The sequence below is a fragment of the Mobula birostris genome, chromosome 2 (assembly GCF_030028105.1).
Source record: "Mobula birostris isolate sMobBir1 chromosome 2, sMobBir1.hap1, whole genome shotgun sequence".
NCBI classification, from domain to species: domain Eukaryota; kingdom Metazoa; phylum Chordata; class Chondrichthyes; order Myliobatiformes; family Myliobatidae; genus Mobula; species Mobula birostris.
Window position 1 is genome coordinate 214,083,558 of NC_092371.1, and position 22,603 is coordinate 214,106,160.

At 41.1% G+C, this 22,603-nt stretch overlaps 1 protein-coding gene across 1 annotated transcript in view; it reads right to left on the reverse strand.

The window, feature by feature from the left end:
* Nucleotides 1-20,807, reverse strand: part of pinx1 (PIN2 (TERF1) interacting telomerase inhibitor 1) — a 115,329-nt gene extending 94,522 nt beyond the window's left edge. The window contains exons 1-3 of the mRNA XM_072251427.1: nucleotides 20,587-20,807; nucleotides 13,833-13,942; nucleotides 372-464 (exon numbers count right to left, since the gene is read on the reverse strand). Coding sequence (XP_072107528.1) covers nucleotides 372-464; nucleotides 13,833-13,942; nucleotides 20,587-20,605 — 222 coding nt within the window. The 5' untranslated portion in view covers nucleotides 20,606-20,807. The remainder of the gene's footprint in view (nucleotides 1-371; nucleotides 465-13,832; nucleotides 13,943-20,586) is intronic.
* Nucleotides 20,808-22,603: the final 1,796 nt, after the last annotated feature.

Consider the following 22,603-nt stretch of genomic DNA (forward strand, 5'->3'; position numbering starts at 1 on the left):
GATAGAAAGTCAAAACTACATCAATGAAAATTTCATGTTTTAAGCCTCTCAATGCTCTCCATGGCAAATATAAAGTAGCCTCAAATTCCAGATTCAAAACCTTGGGCAAATTATTAAATTATAAGTTATACAAGTGATGCCAATCACTTGAAAATTTAAGTGAAACATTTGAATCTGTTGGCGCTCACAAATTAGAAGTGATTTTATAGCAGATGTCAAAAGAATCAGTTGCTGAAAAAATGGTGATTTCTAATTAGGAGAGATTCAAGATATTTATATTCTTAAGTATCACCTCATTCTTGATTCATGGCAACCAGAAATTTCATGCATTCAATAACTGGACTAAATTTGTGTAATATCAGAAAACTCACTTCATGATTCTGGGTTGCTCCTAAACCCATTTTGTTGTTTTTGATTTGGACTTTAATGTTTTCAGTTTCCCCTTGTTCATGAGCTCCAAGTCCCTAGAAAAAAAATAAATAAAATGAGCTGCTTTTTGTAAATTAAATGTATGAAAAGCTCACATCTAATTTTAATTATTTTCCTTGATTAACTTAGTGCCTATGAAAAGTATTCACCCACCGCCGCCTTGGAAGTTTTCATGTTTTATTGTTTTATAACAGTGAATCACAGTGGATTTAATTTGGCTCCTTTTTGATACTGATTAATAGAAAAAGACTATTTCGTGTCAAAGTGCAAACAGATCTCTACAAAGTGATCTAAATTAATTACAAATATAAAACACAGAATAAATAATTACATAATGATTCATATCCTTTAATATGACACACTAAATCATCACTGATGCAGCCAATTTCTTTTTGAAGTCACATAATTGGTTAAATGGAGATCACCTGTATGCAGTCAAGGCTTTCAATTGATTGTAGTAAAAATACACCTGTATCTGGAAGGTCCAACTGCTAGACCGAGGCTACATCCACACTAGACTGGATAAAGCCATATCCGAAGCTCTTTCTCTTCGTTTTGACCCTCCGTCCACACTGAAATGGTGTTTTCCTCCCCCGAAAACGGAGCTTTTCTAAAACGCTTTCCAGAGTGTTTAAATCTGAAAACACCAGTTGGGTGTTGTAGTGTGTACGGGGTAACCAGAGCTTTTTAAAAACGCTGTCATGACGTGCTGAAACAGATGGTGGCGGTAGCGCGGCATTTCATTGTTTTCTTGAACGCAACCTCCAACACCACAACAACAATATCTGACAATAGATGTGTAACAGCCTAATGTAACATCGTATGGAAATACAAGATAACACTGATGCAGACATGTTTTATACATTTAACAAGGTACTTTATTAATGTATTGCTTGTGCAAACATTCAATAGATGCAATTGTCACTACTTCCAAAGTGTCATTTTTAAGTAGTAGCTTATGTTTGGCATAGACGTGAAAATGTTAAGGCCAAAAAAGGAAAATTGTAAGTTTCACTTTTACTCAGGCACAAATAAAATCACTTTTGCCCAGTAACTCGTTTCATTGCACATGCTAAATACAGCAAAATAATACAGAAAGACATGGCAAAAGGCAAACAAATGAGGTAGCAGCAAATTATTGCATTTAGTTGTAGCTGTCGTCCCTTTCATCGGTGAAGACACTATGGCTGTAGGAAATGTTTCCAGGGTGACCCTCTGTGGGAGTGGGGAAGATGTTGGTGGGGCCACCCAGAGGGTCTGTGTGCCCGTATGTGTAGCTATTGTAGTGGCTGTAAGGCTGATATTGTGGTGGTGAAAAGTACTGGGGGGGGGGGGGGCTATTGTATTCCTCATCATTGCAAATCCCTCTGCAACAGAGCTAGTCAGTTTTTCAATGTTCGTCATCAGCCAGGTCATACTGTCCATGAACTCCCTGTCGGTTCCCTCCATACACTCCAGTATTCGTTTTTTTAGTTTTAAGTCCTCCTGCACAAGAGCCAATGTCATCTGGCATTTTCATTTTAAGTTTTTCTAGTCTGTAACTAGACAAATGCACACCAAGTATACCGTTTCCTCTTCGCTTGTTTTCCGTAGATGTGCATGCCCAGTAGGAGGAGGTTCACCCAAATACCCATTTTAATGTGAACCGAAGTATTTTCAAAAACGCCTGGTGTGGACATCTACTGTTTTTACGCAAAACCGGTGTTTTCAAAATTATCCGGTCTAGTGTGGACGTAGCCTGAGTTGGAGTTGGGGTTGGCAGCATGGAGGCATGTTGCGGCAGTATGTCGTAGGAAACTAAAGTGTCGTAACTGTGGTGGGGAACACAAGTATGAAGATTGTGAAGGTATAAAGTTTAAACGTAATTGCAGATGAGAACATAGTGTAGCTTATAGAGGATGCTAAATACTTAAGAAGGCAACTGAAGTTCAACAGGTTAAAGTACAGTCAGGTAGTACAGTTAAGTACAGAGGCCTTGCAAAAGTTAAACTGAATGTTGATAAAGTATTACTGTATGTCCACTTCATACTAAAAATACTTTATTAGTTGATAACATGAAGCTTGTGATGTGGACTTACTGAATTGTACTGCTCAGACATCTAGTCATACTGAGAAAATTAAAATTATTGTGAAAGCTGCTGAAAAGTATCTGCGTATAGCTGGTGTTACGTGGGAAGCTGTAAATGAAGTCCTGATGGGTGGGGTATCTGTATCTCAGTCTCCTTGTGAAGGTACATAATGGGTATAAGAATTTTGCAATGAAATGAAAGAAGCCTGATTTCAAATGGTCAAGACTTTATGAAGTACATTTCTGATTTATCAAATCCACCTGATGTTGTATGTATTCAAGAAACTTGGTTGTTACCACATTTAAGTTTTTCCCTGCAGGATCATATTGTAATTAGGCATGATAGATTAGTTGGTAGAGGAGCTGGTGTTGCAAGTTTTATAACAGAAGGGATAGGACACAGCTGTGGATATAATTGAAGTATATGAGGCACTTGTGGTAAAGTAGTTGATTCAACAGGTTAGGGCAGTAAAGTGGTAAATTTTTACAACCCTTGAGGAAAGCAGATGTAGTTCTAGCTCACCAAGGGTGTATGGTGTGAGGATTTTAACACACATAGTTCACTGTGGGGCTGTTCACAGAATAATGGTAATGGTTTGACTGTAGAAAAAGTTTCAGATATTTCACATCTTGTGTGTCTTAATGATGGGAGGGGTATGAGATTTAATGTTCATAACAGTTCTGAAACTGTTATAGATTTAAGTTTAGTTTTGAACATTTTGGCTAGAGAGCGAGAAGGATGTCATGGGAGATGAAACATGGGGGAGGGGCGAGGCAATCATTTTCCTATATTTATAAGCTTGGGTTTGGATTTGTACAGGGGTCAGGAGGCTGCATTTAGGAGGTGGAAGTTTGGTAAAGTAAATTGGGAGAAGTTTGAGGTTTTACGTGATGAGCATCTGCCTAGGCTGAATGTTGTGGATGATGTGGATTTATGCAACAGAAGGTTACGTTACATTATTTATCAAACTGTGGTGGAAATCATTCCTATTAAAAAGGGTATTAATAGGAGAAAATCAGTACTATGGTGGACTGAGGAGTGTGCAGAGGCAATTAGGGAGAGAAATAAGGAGTTTAGGAAAGTTAAGGAGTATCACTCTCCGAGTAACCCTATTAAGTATAAAAATGGCACAGGCCGTGGAGGGGAAAGCTTGTGGAAAAAGGTTTACTGGGGGTCATATTGGAAGGGATATTAAACTTGGAGATTTTTGGGGAATGATTAAAAAAAAATGGGGGGGGGGATGGGATTCATAGTGCTACTAACATTCCAGTATTGATTAAAGAAAGTAATACCATTGTTACTGAAATAGAGAAGGTTGAGTTACTGACTTGGTCGTTTGCTGCAATTCATAATCAAAATAACTTCAGCAAAGAGACTAAACAATGTAGAAATAAGGCTCTAAGTGAATACCCTGATGTGTTGGAAGTCAGCTGTAGCAATAATAGTATTAGTGATAGAAATTTTTTTGTGTGAATTTAAGAAAACTATTAAGAGTACAAGTCGGGCAGCTCCAGGAAAGGATGGTATGTTATTGTATGTTTAAACATATGGCCGACAACACTCTTAAGATAATAAAATTTTTGAATTGTATTTGGAGTTTAGGCCATCTTCCCCTCTCATGGAAAATGGCAGTAGTAGTGTCTATTCTAAAGCCTGATAAACCTCCCATCGGATCCTTCTAGTTATAGACCAGTATCACTAATGCCCCATTTGTGTAAACTTATAGAACATATCGTAATAGAGGGCAGAGGGGGAGGCGTGGCTTTATTGGTAAGAAATGATATTAAATCATTAGAAAGAGGTGATATAGGATCAGAAGGTGCAGAATCTTTATGGGTTGAGCTAAGAAATTGCAGGGGTAAAAGGACCCTGATGGCAGTTTATTACAGGCCTCCAAACAGCTGCAGTGATGTGGACTACAAATTACAACAGGAAATAGTAAAGGCTTGTCAGAAGGGCAGTGTTATGATAATTGTGGGGAATTTTAACATGCGAGTGGATTGGAAAAATCAGGTCGGCACTGGATCTCAAGAGAGAGAATTTGTAGAATGTCTGCGAGATGGCTTTTTAGAACAGCTTGTTGTTGAGCCCACTAGGGGATCGGCTGTACTGGACTGGATATTGTGTAATGAACTGGAGGTGATTAGAGAGATTGAGGTGAAGGAACCCTTAGGAGTCAGTGATCATAACATGATTGAGTTCACTGTGAAATTTGAAAAAGAGAAGCCGAAATATGATGTGTCGGTATTTCAGTGGAGTAAAGGAAATTACAGTGGCATGAGAGAAGAACTGGCCAAAGTTGACTGGAAAGGGACACTGGCGGGAAAGATGGCAGAGCTTATGCGAGTTTATGCGAGAAGTGAAGAAGGTGCAAGACAGGTATATTCCAAAAAAGAAAAAATTTTCGAATGGAAAAAGGATGCAACCGTGGTTGGCAAGAGAAGTCAAAGCCAAAGTTACAGCAAAGGAGAAGGCATACAAGGAAGCAAAAATTAGTGGGAAGACAGAGGATTGGGAAGTTTTTAAAACCTTACAAAAGGAAACTAAGAAGGTCATTAAGAGGGAAAAGATTAACTATGAAAGGAAGCTAGCAAATAATATCAAAGAGGATACTACAAGTTTTTTTCAAGTATATAAAGAGTAAAAGACAGGTGACAGTAGATATAGGACCGATAGAAAATGATGCTGGAGAAATTGTAATAGGAGATAAGGAGATGCCAGAGGAACTGAACGAGTATTTTGCATCAGTCTTCACTGAAGAAGTCATCAGCAGTATACTGGACACTCAAGGGTGGCAGGGAAGAGAAGTATGTGCAGTCACAATTATGACAGAGAAAGTACTCAGGAAGCTGAATAGTCTAAAGGTAGATAAATCTCCCGGACCAGATGGAATGCACCCTTGTGGTCTGAAGGAAGTAGCTGTGGAGATTGCGGAGGCATTAGCGATGATCTTTCAAAAGTCGATAGATTCTAGCATGGTTCCGGAGGACTGGAAGATTGCAAATGTCACTCTGCTATTTAAGAAGGGGGCAAGGAAGCAAAAAGGAAATTATAGACCTGTTAGCTTGACATCCGTGGTTGGGAAGTTGTTGGAGTTGATTGTCAAGGATGAGGTTACGGAGTACCTGGAGGCATACGACAAGGTAGGCAGAACTCAGCATAGATTCCTTAAAGGAAAATCCTGCCTGACAAACCTATTACAATTTTTTGAGGAAATTACCAGTAGGCTAGACAAGGGAGATGCAGTGGATGTCGTATATTTGGATTTTCAGAAGGCCTTTGACAAGGTGCAACACGAGGCTACTTAACAAGATAAGAGCCCATGGAATTACGGGAAAGTTACATACGTGGATAGAGCGTTGGCTGATTGGCAGGAAACAGAGAGTGGGAATAAAGGGATCCTATTCTGGTTGGCTGCCGGTTACCAGTGGTGTTCCACAGGGGTCCGTGTTGGGGCCGCTTCTTTTTACATTGTACATTAACGATTTGGATTATGGAATACATGGCTTTGTGGCTAAGTTTGCTGACGATACAAAGATAGATGGAGGGGCTGGTAGTGCTGAGGAAACGGAGAGTCTGCAGAGAGACTTGGATAGATTGCAAGAATGGGCAGAAAAGTGGCAAATGAAGTACAATGTTGGAAAGTGTATGGTTAAGCACTTTGGCAGAAGAAATAAACGAGCAGACTATTATTTAAATGGGGAAAGAATTCAAAGTTCTGAGATGCAACGGGACTTGGGAGTCCTCGTACAGGATACCCTTAAAGTTAACCTCCAGGTTGAGTCAGTAGTGAAGAAAGCGAATGCAATGTTGGCATTCATTTCTAGAGGAATAGAGTATAGGAGCAGGGATGTGATGTTGAGGCTCTATAAGGCACTGGTGAGACCTCACTTGGAGTATTGTGGGCAGTTTTGGTCTCCTTATTTAAGAAAGGATGTGCTGACGTTGGAGAGGGTACAGAGAAGATTCACTAGAATGATTCCGGGAATGAGAGGGTTAACATATGAGGAACGTTTGTCTGCTCTTGGACTGTATTCCTTTGAGTTTAGAAGAATGAGGGGAGACCTCATAGAAACATTTCGAATGTTGAAAAACATGGACAGAGTGGATGCAGCAATGTTGTTTTCCACGATGGGGGAGTCTAGTACGAGAAGGCATGACTGAAGGATTGAAGGGCGCCCATTCAGAACAGAAATGTGAGGAAATTTTTTTAGTCAGCGGGTGGTGAATCTATGGAATTTGTTGCCATGGGCAGCAGTGGAGGCCAAGTCATTGGGTGTATTTAAGGCAGAGATTGATAGGTATCTGAGTAGCCAGGGCATCAAAGGTTATGGTGAGAAGGCGGGGGAGTGGGACTAAATGGGAGAATGGATCAGCTCATGATAAAATGGCAAAGCAGATTCGACGGGCCGAATGGTCGACTTCTGCTCCTTTGTCTTATGGTCTTATGAATTATATTTTGGGAGGGGATAAAAGAGGTGATTATAGTGTTTTATCGGAGCGGATTTCGGAAGCGTAGTATAACACTGGATTCAGTTTTACATTTGGAAGATGCTATTAGGAAAGCACAGGTAAAGTAGTTGTAATAGCAGTATTTTTTGATATAGAAAAAGCATGTTATTGAGGGAGGGTCTTTTGATTAAATTACAGAAATTGGGGGAGAGAGAGGAAAGCTATATTTTCTTTGTTTTTTTTTATTTGGACGGTCTATGCAGGTAGGGTATATTAGGGCTTCTGAGATAGGGAATGGGACCACACAAGGCAGTATTTGTAGCACTTTATTGTTTATTACGATTTTTTTTCCTCTGAGATGGGTACTGGGGTGGGTAAATCATTTTGCAGCTGAAGGAGCTTTATGCGTCAGAGGTAGAAATTTCAATTTAACTGTATTTTGGATCCAATTTGTGATTAAGGCGGCCGTAGAGTAGGCAAATAGATGGGGTTTTAAGCTTTCAGTAGCTGAAACACAAGTTGTACGTTTTACAAAGAGGATCAATAGACCTGCACTTAATTTGAAATTGTAGAGTCAAGCTCTTGAAGAAATATCAGTGGTTGGATTTCTTGGCATATGGTTGGATAATAAGCTGACATGGAAGCACCATATCAGTAAGATAATTGACAATTGTAAAGGGGCATTAAATATCCCAGTGTCTATGTGGGTATTCTTGGGGTGCTATACAAAAATCTGACCATTTATATTTGTTTAATTAGATCAGCTTCTTTTTCAAATTTAAAATGTTTGGCTTTAAGACTACTTTGTGCGATAAGGTTGTCCCCTGTTTCAGCTTTTTAGTGGTTGAAATATAATTACCCTTACAGTTGCAGAGGCTGAAGTTGTTAACATACCGGATTAATCTGAAGGGGCAGAGGAATGATCACCCCGTTAAGTGTGTTGGAAAACGGTTGGGAACATCACAAGAAGAGTGTTTTTAGTTTTGTGTGGCTGGATTCTTATCACACTAGGAATATGGGTTTGCTGGATTATACAATATGTCCCACTGTAGCTTTTTCAGTAACCCCACCTTGGTTCCCCCCCCCTAATGACTTTAGATGATTTTAGGCTGCATGATTTAATGAAGTCCAAGGATCCTGATATGTCTGAGAGTCTGTTGATTCATCAATATGTTAAGGAAAATTATTGTGATATGTTAACCATTTTTACTGATGGATCAAAAGATAATTTAACAAGGCACATCAGTGCGGCTGGGTTTTTTTTGTGCCTGTATTACAGATAACAATAAGGAAATGTCTTATCAACATACTGAAGAGCTGGTTGGGCACTTTGGGCTTGCAGTGAGTGGAGGAAATTTGTTCAGATTCTTTTTTGTTTTGACAATCTTAAAATGGGTCATTCAAGCAGTAGGTCAGATTTACTGATCTACATGTCTTCTTATGGGTCCCTGCACACAGAGGTGTTGGAGGGAATGAAAAGGTTGATCGTTTGGACAAAAAGGCTGTTAAAAGTTCATCTGTGGATCTAGACCTTCCACTTAGCAAATCAGAAGCTAAGGGGTTGGTGAGGTGAAGAATTAGGGGATTATGGCAAGATTTATGGAATAATGGCATAAGGGGAGACACCTTTACGAAATACATAAAACTGTTGGATTGATGGGAGAAGGGGGCAAGACAAGAAGGGAAGGAATTATATTGACAACTTAGAATTGGGCATACTATGCTTAACTATTCCTTGTATCTTGTTGAAAAACATCACTAGGGCGTGTAGGTTCTGTTATCATTATGAAACAGTTGAACAATTTTTTTTACGATGTGAAGTATATAAGGCTAAACGAAAGCAAGTGCAAGCTGCATTACCATCTTTGGGCGTTTAAAGTTTTTAAGATAAAAACTGTCAGTTATGCAAGTGACTTTAATTTAATTCACAATATTGTCTTTCATTATTGACAATCTATAGGGCTTTTTGGGGTAATTTAGTTTTCATTTGATGAAGAACTAGTGGGGTTTTTAATTTCCCAACACTCTACGCCACACACCAGTCCAGTTGGTGGCAGTAAGGCATCCTTACGTTGGACTGCCAACCAGAGGAAGAGGAAGAATACAACTGTTGCCTGGGTGCTTCACCAGTCACAGCTTTATGGGAGAGTGGCCACTGTTGGGGGGGAAAAAAAACTCACATGAAATGTTGGCTAGAGTTTGCCAGAAGGCCTGTGGGAGACTCAAGTCAGCTAGAAGGTTCTATGGTCTGATGAAACCAAATTTGAGCTTTTCGGCTATCAGACTAAAACAAACACAGCACATAATCAAAACAAACCATCCCTATCCTGGAGCATGGTGGGGGCTGCATCATGTCATGGGGACGCTTCACAGCAGCACGCCCTGGAAAGCTTGTGAAAGTAGAGGGTAAAATAAAGGGAAATCTTGGAGGAAACCCTGATGCAGCCTACAAGAGAACTGCAACTTGGGAGATTTGTTTTCCAGCAAGTCAATGACCCCAAGCATAAAGCCAAAGCTACACAGCAATGGCTTAAGAACTAGACACTAGAATACTACAGCACAGTACAGGCCCTTCAGCCCTTGATGTTGTGCCAACCCATATATGCCTAAAAAAAAAGTACTAAACCCACACTACCCCGTAATCCTCTATTTTTCTTTCATCCATGTGCCTGTCCAAGAGGCTCTTAAATACCCCTAATGTTCTAGTCTCCACCACCATCCCTGGCAAGTCATTCCAGACACCCACAACCCTCTGTGTAAAAAACTTACCCCTGATGTCTCCCCTAAACTTCCCTCCCTTAACTTTGCCCTCTGGTGTTTGTTATTTGTGCCCTGGAAAACAGGTACTGGCTATCCACCCTATCTATGCCTCTCATAATCTTGGTAGACCTCTATCAAGTCCCCTCTCATCCTTCTACGCTCCAAAGAGAAAAGTCCCAGCTCCGCTAACCTTGCCTCATAAGACTTGTTTTCTAATCCAGGCAACACCCCGGTAAATCTCCTCTGCACCCTCTCCATAGCTTCCACATCCTTCCTTTAATGAGGTGACCAGAACTGAACACAATACTCTAAGTGTGGTCTCACCAGAGATTTGTAGAGTTGCAACATGACCTCTCTACTCTTGAACTCAATCCCCCAATTAATGAAGCCTAGCATCCTATAGGCCTTCTTAACTATCCTATCAACCTGTGCAGCGACCTTCAGAGATGTATGGATTTGAACCCCGTGGTCCCTCTGTTCATCCACACTCTTAAGTAACCAACCGTTAATCCTGTACTCAGACTTCTGGTTTGTCCTTCCAAAATGCATCACCTCACACTTATCTGGATTGAACTCCATCTGCCACTTTTCTGCCCAAATCTACATCCTGTCTATATCCTCTTGTAACCTTTGACAACCTACAGCTCCATCCACAACTCCTCCAACCTTCGTGTCATCTGCAAACTTACTCACCCATCCTTCCGCCTCCTCATCCAGTCACTTATAAAAATCACAAAGAGCAGGGGTCCCAGGACAGATCCTTGCGGCACTCCACTAGTCACCAGGCAGAATACTTTCCTTCCACTACTACCCTCTGCTTTCTTCCTGTAAGCCAATTTTTTTTTATCCAAACAGCCAGAGTTCCACTGATCGCATGCCTCATGACTTTCTGGATGAGTCTCTTGTGGGGGACCTTGTCAAATGCCCTGCTAAGATCCATGTAGATCACATCTACCGCCCTACCTTCATCAATTTCTTTTGTTACCTCTTCAAAAAACTCAATTAGGCTCGTGAGGCATGACCTTCCCTTCACAAAGCCATGTAAACTATCCTTGAGTAGACTGTAACTTCTCCAAATGCTCATGGATCCTATCCTTAGGAATCCTTTCCAATAGTTTGCAAACCACTGACGTAAGACTCATCGGTCTGTAGTTCCCAGGATTCTCCCTATTACCTTTTTTAAACAAGGGAACTACATTTGCCATTCTCCAATCCTCCGGCACTTCCCCTGCAGCCAAAGAGGTTTCAAAAATCATACCTATTGCTCCAGCGATCTCTTCTCTCACTTCCCACAGCAACCTGGGGTATATTACATCCGGCCCTGGGGACTTATCAATCTTGACGTTTTTAAGAAGACCCAACACTTCTTCTTCCTTAATCTCCACATTGTCCAGCATACCGGCCTGTTCTATTTCAACCTCACCTTGATAAAGGTCCTTTTCACCTGTGAATACTGAAGTATTCACTTAGGACCTCCCCAACCTCCTCCGCCTCCAGGCACATATGTTGCCTTCTTTATCCTTTAGCGGCCCCACCTTCATTCTTGTCATCCTTCTGTTCTTCACATGCGCATAGAATGCCTTGGGGTTCTCCTTACTCCTACATGCCAAGGCCTTCTCATGCCCCCTTCGAGCTCTCCTAAGTCCTTTCTTAAGCTCCTTCCTGGCTACCCTATATTTCTCATGAGCCCCTCCTGCTTCCTATATCTAACATATGCTTCCTCCTTCCTCTTGACGAGTTGCCTCACATGTTTCGTCAGCCACAAGTTAAGAACACCAAAGTTAATGTCCTGGAGTGGCCAAGTCAGAGTACATACCTCAATCAAATTGAGAATTTGTGGCTGGACTTGAAAAGAGGTTATTCACTCACAATCCCCATGCAATCTGACAGAGCTTAAGCAGTTTTGTTAAGAAGAATGAAGAAAAAATTGCAGTGTCCAGGTGTGCAAAGCTGATAAGAGACTTATCCATACAGACTCAAGGCTGTAATTGCTGCCAAAGGTGCATCTACTAAATGCTGTCTTGAAGGGGGGGGGGGGGGGAAGAGTAATTATGCAATTATTTTGTTTAATAATTGTAATAAATTTAGACCAAGTTGTAGACATCTGTTTTCACTATGACAAGAAAGTGTCTTTTTCTGTTGATAAAACATGGAAAATTCCAGGGGGTGGGTGGGGGAGAGAATACTTTTTGTAGGCACTGTATAAACACCTAAAATATTTCAATTATTAATAGCTACAGAAACTTGTAAATAAAATTTACGGACACTTCCCTCCATTATAGTCTCTCCAAATAGCTTCAAAAATATTGACTTTTCCTCTACATTATCCAGCAAGTTAAAAGCTCCAAACCAAATAAAAAGAATTCATTTTGAATGCTATTTTTTCCACAATAAGATTGGTGGTGTTATAGCTAACAAAGGTGGTTGTCTAAGGCTGAAACATGATACAAGCCAAGGAAAGTTGGACAGAGCAATGCATGGTGGAATTTAATCCTGACAAGTGTGAAGTGATGCATTTTTGAAGGGCAAATAAGGATAGAAGCCTAAGGGAGTTATAATGAACAGAGGGACCTTGGAAGAGGAAACACAGGTGGAAAGGGTGAAGGCAGCATATGGGATATTGGCCATCAGACATGGCAAATAATACAGGAATCGGGACATCAGGTTTCAACTTTTTAAAACAGTAGTTAAAACAAAAGCCTCCCGTTTGCTTATATAAAATAATAGCTTTCTTCTAATATTTAATAGAAGAAAATATTGAATTTTCTTCCGGCTGATGTTTACTCCGTAGCAGTCCAGCATGGATCAGGAATGAATGATGTAAATGCTTAGAATGCTTTAAATGTGGTTGGAAAACTCCAAGCCAAATAGTGGTTTGATATAGACAATAGGTGCAGGAGTAGGCTATTCGGCCCTTCGAGCCAGCACTGCCATTCACTGTGATCATGACTGATCATCCACAATCAGTATCCAGTTCCTGCCTTATCCCCACAACCTTTGATTCTGCTATTTTTAAGAGCCCTATCCATCTCTTTCTTGAAAGCATCCAGAGACTTGGCCTCCACTGCCTTCTGGGGCAGAGTATTCCACATATCCACCACTCTCTGGGTGAAAAAGTTTTTCCTCAACTCTTTTCTAAATGGCCTACCCCTTATTCTTAAACTGTGGCCTCTGTTTCTGGACTCACCCATCAGAGGGAACATGCTTCCTGCCTCCAGCATGTCCAATCCCTTAATAATCTTATATGTTTCATTCAGGTCCCCTCTCATCCTTCTAAATTGTGTATACAAGCCCAGCTGCTTCAATCTTTCAACATATGACAGTCCTGCCATCCTGGGAATTAACCTTGTGAACCTACGCTGCACTCTCTCAATAGCAAGAATGCCCTTCCTCAAATTTGGAGACCAAAACAATATAGTGGCAATAGATAGTGGAGGATAGATGGAGACTACTCTTGGCTACATGTAAATTAGGCAAAATTGAGAAGGGAACAAAATGGAGAAGAAACTATTGATTCAAGATTTTGCAGCATTTCAGAGGAATAATTAATTTAAATAACTTGGATTTTAGACTTAAAAGGAAAAAGGAGCCAATACACTGCTGATGTGATGTATACTATAGGAACAGTGGAAACAAAGCATCTAGAAATACTTGACAAAATACAAAATAAAGCTAATACAAGAAATTCTAATGAAGGACTTCAATTATCTTCTAAAAACTGACAAACTACCAATGTAAGGGACAAAGTATGGGAATTTCTGAAAAATGCACAAGAGAAGTACTTCAAATCAACAAATTGTAGCTAAATTAAGAAGGAAACAATGATGGATTTAGGATTGAAGAATGAAATTGTTTTAATGGAAAGTGTTTCTGCAGAGAGTTATTTTGTAAACAGTGATCACAACAGGATTATACTCCTGTGTTATGTCATGCAATGAATTCAAGTGCACAATACTGTAAACTCAACTATTACCACAGATGATTTAGCCAGCTCATTACAGAACAGAAATTGGGCATACATGTAACAGATAAAGTTTAACACAGATTCTCTGTATTTGGAGAAATATAATTGCTCATATATAATTTATACATCTGACTCTCCTTTAGATACACTATAATTACCTTTCCTTTAGACCATCCCATTTTCTCCAACATCTTTAACCCAAATCTGGATTCATCATTTTTCCAGTTGTTATTTCTCGGATCCACAGACCACTTCTGCTTCCTACGGGCTAAAAAGAAAACAGTTAAAAATCATTTGGTACAAGAAATTCTATGTTTCTTTATTCATTCACTGAATGTGGGCATCACCAAAGTCTTTTCGAAAAATGCCTGAATGGGTGTTAGTGAGCTGTCTAGTTAAATCACGGCAGTCCTTCAGGTAAAAGTACATCGCTGTTTAGGGCATAGTTCTAAGATTTTGACCAATGATAATAAAGAAACAATTATACATTTCCAAGTCAGGACAGTATGTGGATTGAGTTAGTGTCAACCTAGGCAGTAAAGACAGTGGGTAAAGTCATGAGTGAGTGCACACTGCAGCCTTAGAATAGTAGTGAAAGGAATGAATCTTCACAAATACAGTACTGTGCAAGAGTATTAGGCACCCTAGATTTTTTTTTTAAATATATAAACTTTGTTTTAGATGTTCAGTTTTTTGTCTTCTGTATTAGTGTGTCTGTAGAAAAGAGCAAATATTAAATTTTCAAACATTCATTTTCCAAAAAGTTAAAATGTTTACAAAGAAATTTTTGTATTCTGGTTGAAGAAAGTAACATTAAGTAACAGACCACTTTTCAAATTCTTTGTAGATACATAGCCCAGTGCATGATTAAACAAAAATAACAGACAGATGCTAATGATCAATGACAATGAGATGAATGACCTAAACTGATTAAGGCTATGTCCACACTAGACCGGATAATTTTGAAAACGCCGGTTTTGCGTAAAAACGATAGGTGTCCACATCAGACGTTTTTCAAAATACCTCCGTCCACATTAGAACGGACATTCGGGTGAATCTCCTCCTCCTGGGCATGCGCAGGACACATCTATAGAAAACAAGCAAAGAGGAAATGGTATACAGTACTTGGTGCGTGTTTGTCCAGTTACAGACTAGAAAAAAAACTTGAAAGGAAATTGCCAAACGAACGACTTGGTGCACTTTTGTCCAGAAACATTTCCTACAGTCATAAAAAAAAATCAAAAAACTTTATTGTCATTCTAACCGTACATCAGCTCTGCAGGGCAGAATGAGACAGCGTTTCTCAGGAGCAGTGCAATCATAACATAACAAATGCTACACTAAATAATAAACATAACAATAAATAGTAAAACATAACAGCCACATGTCATTTAAAATCAAGTTGTAAGTGTCCAGTGCAAGTTAAAAGAGTCCAAAGCAGAGTCAGGTAAAGCAGCTATTTAGCAGTCTGACTGCCTGTGGGAGGAAGCTGTTTAGTAGCCTTGTGGTTTTAGTTTTGATGCTCCTGTAACGTTTGCCTGATGGCAGAAGAACAAACAGTTCATGGAGAGGGTGTGAGGAGTCTTTAATGATGTATCGTGTCTTCTGGAGGCATCGACTCTGAAAGAGGTCTTGGACAGAAGGCAGGGAGACCCCAATAACCTCTCTGCTCCCCTAACCACCCTCTGCAAGGCTTTTTTGTCGACAGCACTGCAGCTGGAGTACCAGGTTGTGATGCAAAAGGTCAGCACACTCTCAACCACGCCTCTGTAGAATGTAGTTAAGATGTTAGCGGGGAGTGATGCTTGTTTAAACTACCTCAGAAAGTGCAATCTCTGCTGGGCCTATTTCACAATCCCAGTGGTGTTCCTGGACCAGGTGAGATTGTCTGAGATCTGCACCCCAAGGAACTTGATGTTTTCCACTCTCTCCACTGATGAAAGGGACGACAGCTACAACTAAATGCAATAAGGCTTGTTACTAGGCAGAAGTGAAATTTGTTGTTACCTCATTTGTTTGCCTTTACTTTTGCCATGCCTTTGTGTATTATTTTGCTGTATTTAACATGTGCAATAAAACGAGTTACTGGGCAAAAGTGACAATTACATCTACTGAATGTTTGCACAAGCAATATATTAATAATGTTACACAAGCATGGCGGTGGACAAACCCAAGTGCAGAACGCGGGGGCAGAGTCGGGTTCCAGGGAGTCTTTACCCAAAGTCTTGGGTTTGGAGAGAATACAGGAGCGATGCTAGACTTAGAACTAACAGTCTTAAGAACCATGAAACGAGGTTACTCACACCAGAGTCGACCAATGAACTGGCAGCTCCTTCTCATGATCACAGGGTCTTTATCCTGCATTTTCTGATGGAAAGCAGGTGTGTGTAGTTAGTGGAACCTGGGAATGATTGGAAATTAAACGAGGGGATTGAGGCCCAATTCCTGAGGTAAATAGTAAGGTGGGGGATTGCCAGAAGGGACCATGACGAATAAAGCACCTTGTTAAAGGTATAAAACGTGTCTGCATCAGTGTTATCTTGTATTTCCATCAATGTTACATTAGACTGTTACACATCTATTGTCAGATATTGCTGTTGTGGTGTTGGAGGTTGCGCTCAAGAAAACAATGAAATGCCACGCTGCCACCATTTGTTCAAGCACATCATGACAGCGTTTTTAAAATTAGCCGGTTACCCCATACGCACAACAACGGCCAACTGCCGTTTTCAGATTTACATACTCTGGAGAGTGTTTCAGAAAAGCTCTGTTTTCGGGGGAGGAAAATGCCGTTTCAGTGTGGACGGAGGGTCAAAACGAAGCGAGAAAAGCTCCGGTTACGGATTTATCTGGTCTAGTGTGGATGTAGCCTAAGTGAAACAGAAATGGGTGTAGAATCAAACTGGGTGACGAACAAACAAACTAAAGAGCGAAGGTATGGCACAGGTGAGTTTAACCTTTAAATCATCAATTCTTACATCATGGCAAGAGCATAGCAACAAGACACAAGACATCCTGCATCAGCAAGGTCTCTCCCAAGCAGAAATCTTGTGACAGACAAGAATTTCAAGACATGCCACCCAAGTTCTTCTGAAGCACAAAAAACAAGGAAGGTTGAGGACCAGTGGTTGGCCACAGAAAATGAGAGCAGCAAAGGAGAGATATATTAAATTGGCATCCCTTCTAAATCAGAAAACTGCTTTCAGCTCTTAAATTACAGAAACCACTGGAACTCAAGTACATCACTCTACAGTCCAGAGAAATCTTGTCAGAAGTGGTCTTCATGGAAGATTTGCTGCCAAAAAGCCATTCCTCCGAAGTGGAAACAAAGCCAAGAGACTTGGTACACGTAAAATCCCAAGGACTGCGGTACTGAACAATGGCATCAAGTGTGTTAAACTGACAAGTCAAAACTTGGAACATTTTGGCTCAAACAGAAGCCAATTTGTCCATAGAACAGCTGGAGAGTGCAACATAGTTGAGTGTCTGCAGCTGACAGTGCAGAACAGCAGAGATGCCCTGCAGGTTTGTGGCTACATTTCTGCAAATGGAGTTGGTGATCTGGTCAAAATTAATATTTTTATTTTTTTTTCTGCTAGATTATATATTGCATTGAACTGCTGCTGCTAAGTTAACAAATATCACGTCACATGCCGGTGTTAATAAACCTGATTCTGATTCTGAATCCTCAAAGCTGAGAAGTACAAGCAGATTATTATCCATCATGCAATACCATCACATCAGGGAGGCATCTGATCAGTCCCAACTTCATTCTGCAGCAGGATAAAGACCCCGACCACACGGCCAAGGTCATAACGAACTATCTTCAGTGAAAAGAACAATGAACTCTGCAGCAGAAGGTATGGCCTCCACAGAGACCTGATCTCAACATCAAGACTGTCTGACATTACCTGGAGAGACAGATGCAAGCAAGACAGCGAATGTCTGCAGTAAAAGGTGTTGCACTTCGGTAGGACCGACCAGGGTAGGTCTTACACAGTGAACAGTAGGGCACAGAGGAGTGTAGTGGAACAAAGGGATCTGGGAATACAAGTCCAGAATTCATTGAAAGTGGTGACATAGGTAGATAGGGTCGTAAAGCTCCAAGTACTGAGTACAGGGGATGGGATGTTATGTTGAGGTTGAATAGGACGTTATTGAGGCCTGATATGGAGTATGTCTACAGTTTTAGTACCTACCTACAGGAAAGATGTAAATAAGGTTGAAAGAGTACAGGGAAAATTTACAAGGATGTTGCCAGAACTGAAGGACCTGAGTTCTAAGAAAAGATTGAATAGGTTAGGACTTTAGCCTTTGGAACACAGAAGATTGAGGAGAGATTTGATAGAGGTATACAAAGTTATGAGGCGTATAGATAGGGTAAATGCACTGATTTTGTAGACCACACTAGTCTTGTCTAATAGCTTGGTTCATTCATTTCGTCTATGAAGTTCTCTCCTCAATGTTGCTGTTGGCTTGTGCGTGACTGAAATTCAATGTTCTTTAAGTAGTCAGCCCATCATTTCCAACATAATTTGAATGTATGGAAGGACAACCCGTTTCGTCGCTTCTTGGTTGATGCGCTGTCAACCTTGTAGGCATCTTTGTACAAAGTTCTGCAGGTATCTGTTTCATGTGAATACCTTAGAGATGTTTCTCTTTATCCTTTAGTTCCACTGTGTTACAGTGGGTCACTGCTCTTTGGAACAAAGTTTTGATACAGCTCTTCTTGTGTGCGTTTGGGTGGTTGCTGGGATAATTTATGATCTGATCTGTATACGTTCCCTCGTCTCAACTCGACCCAACCATAGGATGCCAATGTTATTTTATCCTGCTTCCTGCCAATCCTTAATTTGTGTCAAAATACATTAACCACAGCACCATGGATTCTTCTGATTTACATGTCTGCCGATCTCTGCCTTGAATATATTCAAAAAGTCTGTCTCAACAGCTTTCTGGGATGGAGAAATAGGCTACCCCTATTTTGAAACAATCCCCTCTAAATTATGAAAGACATAGACTCAGTATAGAAATGTCAAACACCAGAAGACATGCTTTTCAGGTTGGGTGTAGTGGGGAGGTTTAAAGGTGATGTGATAGTCATAGCCATACTTTATTGATCCCGGGGGGAATTGGTTTTCGTTACAGTTGCACCATAAATAATAAATAGTAATAAAACCATAAATAGTTAAATAGTAACATATACAATTATGCCAGGAAATAAGTCCAGGACCAGCCTATTGCCTCAGGGTGTCTGACCCTCCAAGAGAGGAGTTGTAAAGTTTGATGGCCACAGGCAGGAATGACTTCCTATGACGCACTGTGTTGCATCTCGGTGGAATGAGTCTCTTGCTGAATGTACTCCTGTGCCCACCCAGTACATTATGCAGTGGATGGGAGACATTGTCCAAGATGGCATGCAAGTTGGACAGCATCCTCTTTTCAGACGCCAGCGTCAGCGAGTCCAGTTCCATCCCCACAACATCACTGGCCTTACGAATGATTTTGTTGATTCTTTTGGTGTCCGCTACCCTCAGCCTGCTGCCCCACCACACAACAGCAAACATGATAGCACTGGCCACCACAGGCTCGGAGAACATCCTCAGCATCGTCCAGCAGATGTTACAGGACCTTAGTCTCCTCAGGAAATAGAGATGGCTCTGACCCTTCTTGTAGACAGCCTCAGTGTTCTTTGACCAGTCCAGTTTATTGTCAATTCATATCCCCAGGTATTTGTAATCCTCCACCATGTCCACCCTGACTCCCTGGATGGAAACGGGGGTCACCGGTACCTTAGCTCTCCTCAGGTCTACCACCAGCTCTTTAGTCTTTTTCACCTTAAGCTGCAGATAACTCTGCTCACACCATGTGACAAAGTTTCCTACCACAGCCCTGTACTCAGCCTCATCTCCCTTGCTGATGCATCCAACTATGGCAGAGTCATCCGAAAACTTCTGAAGATGACAAGACTCCGTGCAGTAGTTGAAGTCCGAGGTGTAAATGGTGAAGAGAAAGGGAGACAAGACAGTCCCCTGTGGAGCCCCAGTGTTGCTGATCACTCTGTCAGACACACAGTGTTGCAAGCACACGTACTGTGGTACGTGTGGTTGTGTGATGGTAGAGTTAAAAAAATGCCAACATTGGTAGGTGCCTAGAGCAGGTTACCAGAAGAGTAGTGAAATCTGGCAGTTTGGCGGAGTTTAAGAGGCCTTTAGATAGACAACAATATGAAGGAAATGAAAGGATATGGACAACACAAACGAAAGAATATTTAGTATAAACTGACAGCAAAACATTCTAGGCTAAATGGTTCAGTGCTGTGCTGTTCTACTTTCTTTGACTCTGTGATTTTAGTATTCAGTACCAGAATCAAATCAAAGGTTGCCAGTCCAGTTATCGTGGACAGTTTAACAATTAGAAAGACTTGGAAGCTCAGTATACATCCATGTCTTCAACAATAACCATGACAGCACAAGCAAGCCCTTGCAACCGCTTTCAGCCACCAAGATCCACATTTGCCCACTTCCCAACTCCCATACTTTTTTTTTAAAAGTCACCTGCTAACCAATAATCTCAGCTCTAAGGCTTTACTGCAGGCGCTCATCATGGTGGTAACCCAACATCTTCAGGTATTCCTTCATGTCATTAACTGTCCTGAACCTGGTAGTGTGAGTAATAGACAATCTCTCTCCATCTAATTCTGCCGATCTTGCTTTGGGACAGGTGACCACCCTGGTTTCTCTCACTTTTTATTCCTTTAAAGCATTTCACATTAACTTAACCAAATCGTCCGATCAGTTCGCCGTAACTCCGTGTACTCGGCGACTGGGGCCACATCAGGGCCGGCGGTGGCAACGGGGCCGCTCGAGCGCCCGAGACCCGGCAGCGGCGCACGTGCTGCCTCATACTTACGCTCCGCCAGCATCGCCATCCGGCCGCCGTCTTCCACTCGCCACAGCACCCTCCGGAAAAAGGCCGACCAGCTTTTCTTCTTGTTAAACTGATTCAAAAGGCAGCCAGGAGTCTCCCCGTTATATCAAAAGTAGCTTAATCCACATTCCTCGGCCTCCGAACCCAGATTTAATTTCCTATCAAGCAGGAGCTGAACCCTACCGCGCGTGCGCAGAAGAGCACCCGTGACTGCGCGTGCTCACAAGCCCTGCTCCGCGGGTCAAACGAGCAAGTGGAGGCCCTTTGGCCGGCTCTGACTCAGAAAAAAGTGTAGCCTCCTTGAATACTAATATCACAAAGGCAAGTAACGAGGAGAGTGCTTCTCTATTAAAGGTTAAAATAAAATACTGATGGGGTTCGATTTCCTTCAAAGTAGAAAAGATTGAGCAGGAACCTGGTTGAGCTATATATACAAAGTTAGGATGGTGTAGTAGATGGTGAGAAATCTCTCCTTTATTAGTGGTGTCTATAATCAAGAGGGTATAGATTTAAGGAAAGAGGCAGGGGGATTAAAGGGGATTTGTTTTTTCTTCTAATCTGGATCGCAGTGCCGAAGTTGGTGGTTGGGTTAAGTATTCTTCACAAGCATTGGGATGAGCGTTTGAAGCACCAAAACGTTGAAGACAGTGGATCAGGTGCTGGGAAATAGAATTAGTATTGAGAGGTACGATGACCAGCATAGGTAAGATAGAATGAAGAGGCCTGCGTTAACGTTCAACAAACGAATGTGGCTAATTCAGTAATGCATTCGTTCTTAAAAATATCTTTCTTAATTATATCTTTAATATATACCGTTTATACAATTGTATGCACTTAATATACGTAACATACACCACTACTTTTCTCTCATGAAATTTCCACACTGTTAAAGAATAACAATCTGTACATTGCAGCATATTGTCAAGAGTCATTTACCTACTTATAATAGTTCTGAATAAGCATACAGTCAGCAATAATAGATATGACCAATCAACATGTTTTATTGACCTCTGCAATCTCCAAAGAAATGGATCATTTTTTGTTTGGCAAGATGATATATCATAGAACCAATCCAAATTCAAATTTGAGATTATTGTGTGCGTTATGTTCTCAATTTCTGTGCACCAACTGATGGGCTTGCAACTTTCAGCATCTGTCATCCATAGAGTCACACAGCAAAGAAACTGGTCTTTCCATTCAATTCATTATTGCTGTCCAAGATGTCCATAATGCCACTTGCTTTCATTTGGCCCTTATCCCTTTAGGTCTTTTCTAACCACCTATAAAGTCCCTGGATTCTTCGAAGTTGCTGCACAAGTTGATAGGGTAGTTAAGAAGGTATATGGTATGCTGGCCTTCATTAGTCAGGAGATTAAGTTCAAAACCTGCAAGGTAATGTTGCAGATCTTCAAAATTCTGGTTAGACCTCTCAGAGTATTATGCCCTGTTGTGGTTGCCTCATTATAGGAAGGATATAGAAGTGTAAGAGGTTTCTTCTTTTATGTTACTGCGTAGTCTAATTAAAATGGCTTCTTTGTTATGTTATAATTGAAATGGCTTCTTTGTTACGTTAACTGCTGAGAAAGTCCTCCGGCTAGCAGTTTGTTTGGATTATGTTATTAATAAGAGGGTGTTACGAACCAATTGCGATAGATGTTATTCTTTCTGTGTGTCTGTAAATTATTGTGATGCGTGGGTTTTTTGGGCAGAAGGCAAGAGAGAGAGAGAGAGACAGAGGATGGACAAGGTGCTGTGAGTCCGCTAACGGAGTCGGACCCTGCGCAGTAGTCCGAGATCCAGGGTGTTCGGTGAGGAGAGGAGACAGAGACGGACTCGTGTGGAGCGTCTGGTCGATGACTGTTGTTGGTCCCAGGCGGCAGGCCGGGGTGGTCCGAGGGGATCACAGGGTGAAGAAGAAGGGTCCTGAGCTCTAACTGTTTGTGCATGAAGAGATTGAACTTTGATAAAAGTGTGGCGCCTTTTATTTTCCTTTTATATT